Below are 7,644 nucleotides of genomic sequence, written 5' to 3' on the forward strand. Positions count from 1 at the left end.
CTATATATATGCATACCTATGTTTTACTTTTAGCACTTTTATTGCATTTTTTTTTAAAGAGTTTATTTAGAAAGTATCATAGTGTAAACAAATTGTACCACTTTGATTTCCTTTTTAAAGCAAGACTCACGATGCAAAGATGAATCCACTCATGAGGATTGTGCTTCTCTAGAAAGTTGGGGTCTTTTTTAAAGAACATCTGTGAACCATACATGATTAATAAAGATTTTCTTTAAGGCAGAGGCTGGCCGGGATCCTGTTGTCGTCTGCCGTGCACAGCGGACGGGGTCTTGTTTCTAAGGTCCTGACCACCAGGTACTTTGTGCCAAGTGGCCACATCTCCTGAGCGTGGGCGGTGGGGTGACGAGTGTTATCACGAGGAGCACCTGATGGCGAAGAACCTACAGGCACATGCCTTGAGGGAGCCTCGTCCCACAGCTGCGGACTTCCAAGGGTGAGGGTAGACGTGCTCCTTATCAACCAGGACGGCGTGGGTTATGCGGACGTCGGTAAGGTGGTCTACTTCGGCCCTGCCTCTCTCCTCCTTTGATCTTGAGGTCAAGTTAATTCCACTCTTCTTACAGTAGAAGACTGACCTCCTCGAAGGCAGACGAAGTACAGGACACGGCCTCTAGAAGGACTGCTGAGTCCGAAGCTGCTTCGGTTAGGGCTCCATTCTGGGGCTGCAGGGCTTCCTCGGTCCCTGATACGCAGACCTGGGAAGGCTCCTGCCCCAGATGGCCAAGCCAAGCAGAATCTTCCTAGGAGTTAATAGTCGGGACAAGCCTTGTGGAACTTTCCACGCGAGACATCGAATCTTCAAGTTCACGTGGACTCTGGCTTCATGTTAACTAATGAAATCTCTCACCCAGGAGGGACAGAAGTATCCCTTGAACAGTAATAAGCGATTGGTCAAGTATCAACACACACACAAGACTATGGCATCAGCATTACCTTACTCAGGCACGCGTCAGGAGTACCACCGTTTTCATTATGGCTCACCACTCCCCGTGAGAGAGGTATCAACAGAGACAGAAGATCCAGGAGGGGCTGGGAAAGTGGCTCTTCCAGAGGCGACGGGGTTTTGTGTTTTAAATCCGCTCCAAGCTACGGACCAACGACGTTATTAACAAGTCAACTGGGACCTTCAGATCAGAGCAACGCAATATCGCCACAAGGCAAGGCCACCTTTCCAGAACTTGTGCGCGGATGGTTCAAAAACTATGCATCGCATGATGCTTTCACCAAAATTACTCCAAAGCCAAAAACAGTCTGGCAATTGGAATTTCCTTGACTCTATTTTAGTCTCAAAGGAAACCATTTAGATTTCACCGAGAGAAGGTTAAAGGGGATGGATGGTAGCTTGCCACTGAAAATATTTAGTTTGCAAAGGGATCATGAGTTACACATGTACTTAGAGAAACCTAAGAAAGAATCTGTGGAGTGTGTTGGCTTAAAAAACACACACATGGAGAAGATAGCACAAGTTTAGTGCGTTCGGATCTCTGAGTCACCACCGCAAGGGACCGGGCAGCGGCCGCAGGACTGAGCTCCTGCCCAGGGCCAGGCAGGAGACAGCTTCCAGCCGAGCTCACAGTTCATCCTTCGCCTGGCGCAGGACAAAGTGGTGCAAGGAATCCAGGTCTCGGCCCCCGCTGTGCTCGCTGACTTTTTTGCCTCCGCGGAAAAGCAGCAATGTGGGATAACCTCGTACCGAGTACTTGCTGCAGATGTTCCGTTCCGCAGTGCAGTCCAACTCGGCGATCTTGACCCCCGCCAAGCCAGGGAATTCCTTTTTAGAGAGTTCCTCCCAGGTAGGAGCCAGGCTCTTACAATGCCCACACCACGGGGCATAAAACTTGACGAAGGTTATGCCTTCTGCGATGGTGTCATCGAAGTTATTTTCCGTCAGTGCCAACACAGTGCCCTACACAACTCACTTTTCACAAAAGCTCCCAGCCAGCCCAGGCAGGGTCAGGTGCAGCCGCTGTCTCCAGGGCTCTGGGTGGGCAGGGCCCAAGCATGCGCCTCCCGGGCTTGGAGCCTCGGACACTGATCGAAGTCCAAGCTGACCGGCCTCCCTGAAGTCTGTACGCACTGCTTTCCCCGCCGACTCTATCGCTCTCATCCTACAGATTCATAATTATCTTCTCTATGTGACGGAAGGACCTTAGTTACACAAGCACAGGCAACATGTGCTTCTACAGATAACAGGCTGCTTTCCATTTTCAAATTCACAGTAAATGTGAAGACTGCTCATTTGAACTCAGGCTGGAGAATTCAGGGCCAAGGTGCCACACGGCAGTCTGCTCTAAAGCGATTCTATCTTGAAGGCTCTGCACAGGGTTATGTCTATGTGTTTTCCTCCAAAAACGGATCTGTGATCCTCTCGTGAGAATATGGATGATGGGGACTTTCCTGGTGGCCCAGTGGTTAAGAATCCTCCTTCCGATTCAGGGGAACGTGGGTTCGAGCCCTGGGCGGGGAACTAAGATCCCACACGCTGCGGGGCAACTAAGGCCACGCGCTCCAGAGCCCGCGCGACACAACTACTGAGCCCGCACGCCGTAACCGAAGATCCTGCGTGCCTCAACGAAGACCCGATGCAGCCAAATAAATAAATAAATAAAAAGAATACGGATGATGTATCATGTGGCAAAGTGTACCAGGGCTGCCCCACTCGAGTCCAGCACCAAGTACCATGTGTCTGTGACCAGGACGCAGGGGCACTGAGGGGGCCATCCAGACGCTGCCATCTTCATGTCCAGAAACATGATACCACACTCACTGAAAGACCCACTTAGCGGTGGAAAACCTCATTATAAATAGAAACCCTTCTGGGTTTGACAAAAACACCCACAGTATATAATTATACTCGATGTGGGGTGACCTTTACAACCACCATGACACACGCTCCCTTGACGCGTGGTCCCTTAACTACGAAATCGTTTGTTTACTTCTTAAACCAAAACTTCCACTTTTAACTAACACCCACGCGGTCCCCAACCTACAAGCGTCCCACTAGGGGCTGGGCCCGGGGGGCGGAGGCGCCATCACAGCCCCACCCTGGGAGTATGGGGACGGCGGCTGCCGGCTCTCCAAGCCTGATCCCTGGGCCCCGGGCGTGGCAGCCCCAGCAAGTCACGATCGCTCCTGTAAGTGCTGAGGCTGGACAGTCACCAGGGAGGCGTCCTCCCCAGGCCCAGGGCCGCCCTGCCCGCCGTCCCGGGTAAGAACCTGGCGTGCTGTGGAGTGCCGTTGTGTGAACCGAGGCGGCAACACAAGGACTCGGCTTTGGAAGTACACTGACAAACAGGCCTTAAGTATGGTTCTCAGCTGGGACATCCGAGCACTGCTTTCCCGGGAAAACACCACTTTGACTCCCCGAATAATCCCATCTTCACCCGCGGCTTCAGCATCGGTTTCTACCTACGGGAGCAGATGCGGGAACCTCCTCGTCTAGACAGGCATCCGGCTTAAGCTCCGGACTCTTACCTGTCGCCACGTGCAGACCGCCACAGCCCTGGAAGCAACACCTTGAATAGGGACCCATCGCCTCCCTCCCACCCGGCACCGCCAGCCCGTCTCTCCCTCCCTCCCCTCCCGTCCCCCATCCCGACTGCGCAGGGGGAGCTGGACGCCCCTGCCCACCGTCCCTGCATCCTTCGTCTCCAGATATAGCGGTTTCCGTCTCGTCCACACAGGCTGCAGCCAGCCGGCTTTCTTAAAGTCCACGTCGGCTCCAAGCCCTCCACTGGCTCCCTGCAGACCTGAGATCCGCGGCTGGCGGACAAGGCCCTCCGGGGGCCAGCCGCCGGCTCCCTCTGCGTCCCGCACGGTGCCCTTGGCCTCCTCGCGCCCTCTTCACTCCTGCCGGCTGACGCGCCGCCAGGCGGCCTTCCCCACGGCTCTCCAGCGGACACCGACTCACCCGTGGGGTGGCGCTCCCTGCCTCCCCGCCCCGGCCTGCGTCGCAGCACCGACATCTTCGCGTGTCTCCCCCTTCCCACCCGCCACTCTCCACAGGCGGAAAACGACCTTATTCGCTTTGTGTCCTGGCGGCCTAGGACAGTGGCTGGAACGCGACAGGGCTTGATAAACGCAGAACGAACAAACGTGAAACCTTACGCTCTGAACATATGAAGAGGACACCTCGATAAGTCAGCGATCGTCTGGACAAATGAAATAGCCTACAGCAATCTGCCTCTGACATTCCAACGCGCAGAGCCTTTCTGCTGCAGCTCTTTCAGGGGCCTTTACCACCTTGACTGCAGCAAGTTATGGAAACGAGCAGAACGGGCCCAAGAGGCAACAGCCCAGCTTTCACAGCAAATACCTTCAAGTTAGTGAGTGCTGAATCAAAGGGAAGAACTGTCCAGAAATGCTGACACCAAATGCTCGCAGGATCCTTTGTCTCACACCCACTCCAGGTTCTTTAAAGGGAAGCTCTGTCTACGCTGACCCCCTAACAAGCATGTGAAAGGAGTTCAAGAAAACGCTGTGTTGAGAAGTGGACCCCAGCCCACCACGTGAATGACCGACCGCGTGCTGTGCCTGCGCTGTCGCTTGGAGGCGGGAGCTGACCGTGCACCCACCTGGTCGGCCGCGGGCTCAGTGGCCAGCGTGGGGGCCTCCGAGGGCTGGATGGGCTCCGGGGCGCCCCTCTCCGTGCTCTGGAGCTGCGATGCCACGTACTCCCTCAGCGACTCCAGATCCCACTTCCCCTTGTACTGATCAACCTTTTTACCGTCTCGGAACCAGAGGAGAGCAGGATAACCTCGGACCTGGTTTCCTGAGCAGAGTTCATGGTGCTGTGTGCAGTCAACCTTGCCAATCTTGACAGTTTCGGAATGTTCAAGGCCCAGAGCCAGCTGCTCCCAGGTCGGAGCCAGAGCTTTGCAGTGACCACACCACGGGGCGAAGAACTTGATAAAGTGGTCTCCTTGTGCCACGTGCAGGTCAAAGTTGCCGGCCGAGAGCTCGTACAGGCCCTGCTTGAGCTCGGGGGCTCGGGGTGGCTCCACCTCGGGCTCCGGTGTGGGGGGCTCCTCGTTCAGCGTCTGCAGCATCCAGTTTTCCAGGGCCTGAAAATCCCGGGGACCCTGGTACTTCACAGCTTCTTGGCCAGGCTTGAAAAACTTCAAGGTGGGGTACCCACGCACACCCTGGGCGGAGCACACGTCCGAGCTGGCTGTGCAGTCGACCTTGGCCACGTACACCTTGGCGTCCTCCATGCTGTTGTACTTGTCTCCCAGGTCGTTCCAGGTAGGCTGCAGCCGCTGGCAGTGTCCACACCTTGACTCCTCCGAGTTGGGAAGAAAAGCTGGGCTTCCTTGCTTGCATTGCTCCTTCCACACCCTTTCTCCTCCTTCCTCCAGCAAACCACCAGCTCCTTTTCCACGGATGCTATTCTTATTGCATTTTTAATTTTAAATCACATGTATTTGTATTTTAAACAATCTATTTAACTTTAATTTTACCTCTTTGTGTTCAAGTCTTTTATCAAGTATTTAAAAACATAATATCTGTAAGGCCAACTGGCCCGGGTCAGGGGAACGCAATCAGACTCACAGGTTGCATCAGCCCAGAACGTTCCACACACCCAGTTCTCGGAATTGACCTGGAGCTCCCACCCACCCAGTTCCAGGAACTGACCTGGGGACTTTCCACCCAGCCCAGCCTTCCCACCTTTCGAGGGGCGGGACTAATGGTCCTAAGACTGATGCAACCGGCACCAGACATCGCCACGATACCCGAAGAGACCACCAAATAAGGACTACCCTGTGCCTTCCCAGATTCACCACAGCCCTTTCCCTTCTTCCCCTATAAGTTCTGCCCAAACCCTTGCCCGGGCGCGACTTCTCTGGCCCCTTTCTCTCGGACCAGTGAACCTCGCCCAGGAGCGTTCCCAAATAGAGCTTGTTTAAGCTCTCCTCCATCTTTGGTGCTGTTCCTTACAATATCTGACTCATTTCTGAACTCGACATTTCATCTTATTGAGTGTTTTTAAAATTTTAACTTTTTAAAATTAAAAATAACAGTTTATATTTATATAATGCTTAATATGTTCCAAGCATTGTAATACATATTTTTTTCTGTCTCTCCCCCTATACTATCAGTAATAAAATCAGAATTAAAAAAAATTCTCAGCTCCTACAGTACTGCCTGGCATGTAGCATGTGCTCATTAAACATGTGCTGATTGAACAATTGTTTGGAGAATAAACATAAGGATGAGAACACAGAAAAAAGCTCCACATCAAAACTGATCAACTATTTTGCTCATGATATATAATTCAGGGCCTGGATCATTTATTTGTTTACTAAAGAGACTTGTGGCTCTGCCCATAGGAGTCCTCAGCTGTCCTCATGTAGACAAGATGACCTTATTTAGATTGGTATCCTTGTAAAACTCCTTAACTTCCATGACAGAAAATTAAAATCTTTCACTTGAGATGCTGGGAAATCATATAGCTCTGCATGTAACTGTCACAGAAAGGTAACTGCACTACAGGTACTACAGACTCCTGACAGAGATAGAACCTAATCTTACTCTCCCTTTATACTTCTCAAAAGCTCAATTGAAAGAAACAGTATTTGGAGAGGATTGACTGAAGGTGTACAGTTCATCCATTTTTTTTCATAGTTTCATTTTGTTGTTGTTGTTGCTGTTGTTTGTTGTTTTCTTTTTTCTCAGAGTTAGCCAGATAATTCCCATTATAATTCTTTTTTTTTAAGGCTTTGACACTTTGCAACTAGTCTCTATTGTGGAATGTTACGAGAAATTGGCCTAACAAATTTATCATGGTACTTACTGGTAAAATGGTTTTTTAACTAAATTTCAAAGTGTATTTTTTTCCAAAGAATATAGAGAATAATTAACTGTTTTTAGTTTCAGGAATAGTTGTGCTTTCCTTATGCACCAGACTTTTAAAATTTTTTTAAATCTTAGGTATATTTTAATTTACATTTTTTCACTTGTATTGCTAGAAATCTCATTGCTGAATAATACTTAACTTCTAGAATTGAACAATTCTTTCTGGCACTTGTTTTATCTGCTGACCTTACTCCTGAGTAACCTTTAGCTTTGTTTATCTTACTTTACCTTTTCATTCAGCTTCAAAATAATTTTATATTGCAAAATCAGGGTAGACTATAAATATAGGAATATTCTATCTTATTATTACATCTTAATCTTTGAAATAATTCATTTTTTCTTGATACAATGGTTTAATTTCTGGTATATCACTACATTGTTGGAAGGTCAAGCAAAATTTTGGGGAAGCATTGCTTAGTTTTTTCTAATAAGGTTGGCAAAAATTGCAGGTTTATTGATAAAACTGTACAGTTATAGATAGTATATACCACATAAAATCATGAATTGCCCCATTTTGTATGTGTTTATATAATATATGTGACAAAATAATTTTTATTGAACAGTAATTTATATACTATAATATTTATCCTTTATAAGTTTATAGTTGGATGAGTTTTGACAAATGTATACCCTTGTCTAACCATTACCACAAACAATTAAGATTCAGAACATATCTGTCACTTCAAACAATTCCTCATGCCTGTTTGCAATGAATCCTCATCTTATCTTCCATTCTCTGTCAACGACTGATCTGTTTTTGTCCCTCAA

General features: G+C 49.3%; 1 protein-coding gene across 1 annotated transcript; it reads right to left on the reverse strand.

The window, feature by feature from the left end:
• Positions 1-1,471: 1,471 nt before the first annotated feature.
• On the reverse strand, positions 1,472-5,316 carry LOC101280780 (thioredoxin domain-containing protein 5). Its single transcript, XM_004279718.4, has 2 exons — positions 4,596-5,316; positions 1,472-1,927 (listed from the first exon to the last, which is right to left on the reverse strand). The coding sequence occupies exons 1-2, from the start codon at positions 5,232-5,234 to the stop codon at positions 1,592-1,594; spliced, it is 975 nt and encodes a 324-aa protein (XP_004279766.1). The 5' UTR covers positions 5,235-5,316; the 3' UTR covers positions 1,472-1,591.
• Positions 5,317-7,644: the final 2,328 nt, after the last annotated feature.

This window comes from Orcinus orca, chromosome X (assembly GCF_937001465.1).
Source record: "Orcinus orca chromosome X, mOrcOrc1.1, whole genome shotgun sequence".
NCBI lineage: Eukaryota > Metazoa > Chordata > Mammalia > Artiodactyla > Delphinidae > Orcinus > Orcinus orca.

Bases quoted from the DNA above. Each gene is read 5' to 3' on its own strand.
- LOC101280780 (XM_004279718.4), bottom strand. From the start codon at position 5,234: ATGGAGGACGCCAAGGTGTACGTGGCCAAGGTCGACTGCACAGCCAGC. The intron at 1,928-4,595 runs GTGGGTGCACGG...TGAGTTGTGTAG, and splicing joins CTGAGCCCGCGGCCGACCAG to GGCACTGTGTTGGCACTGAC.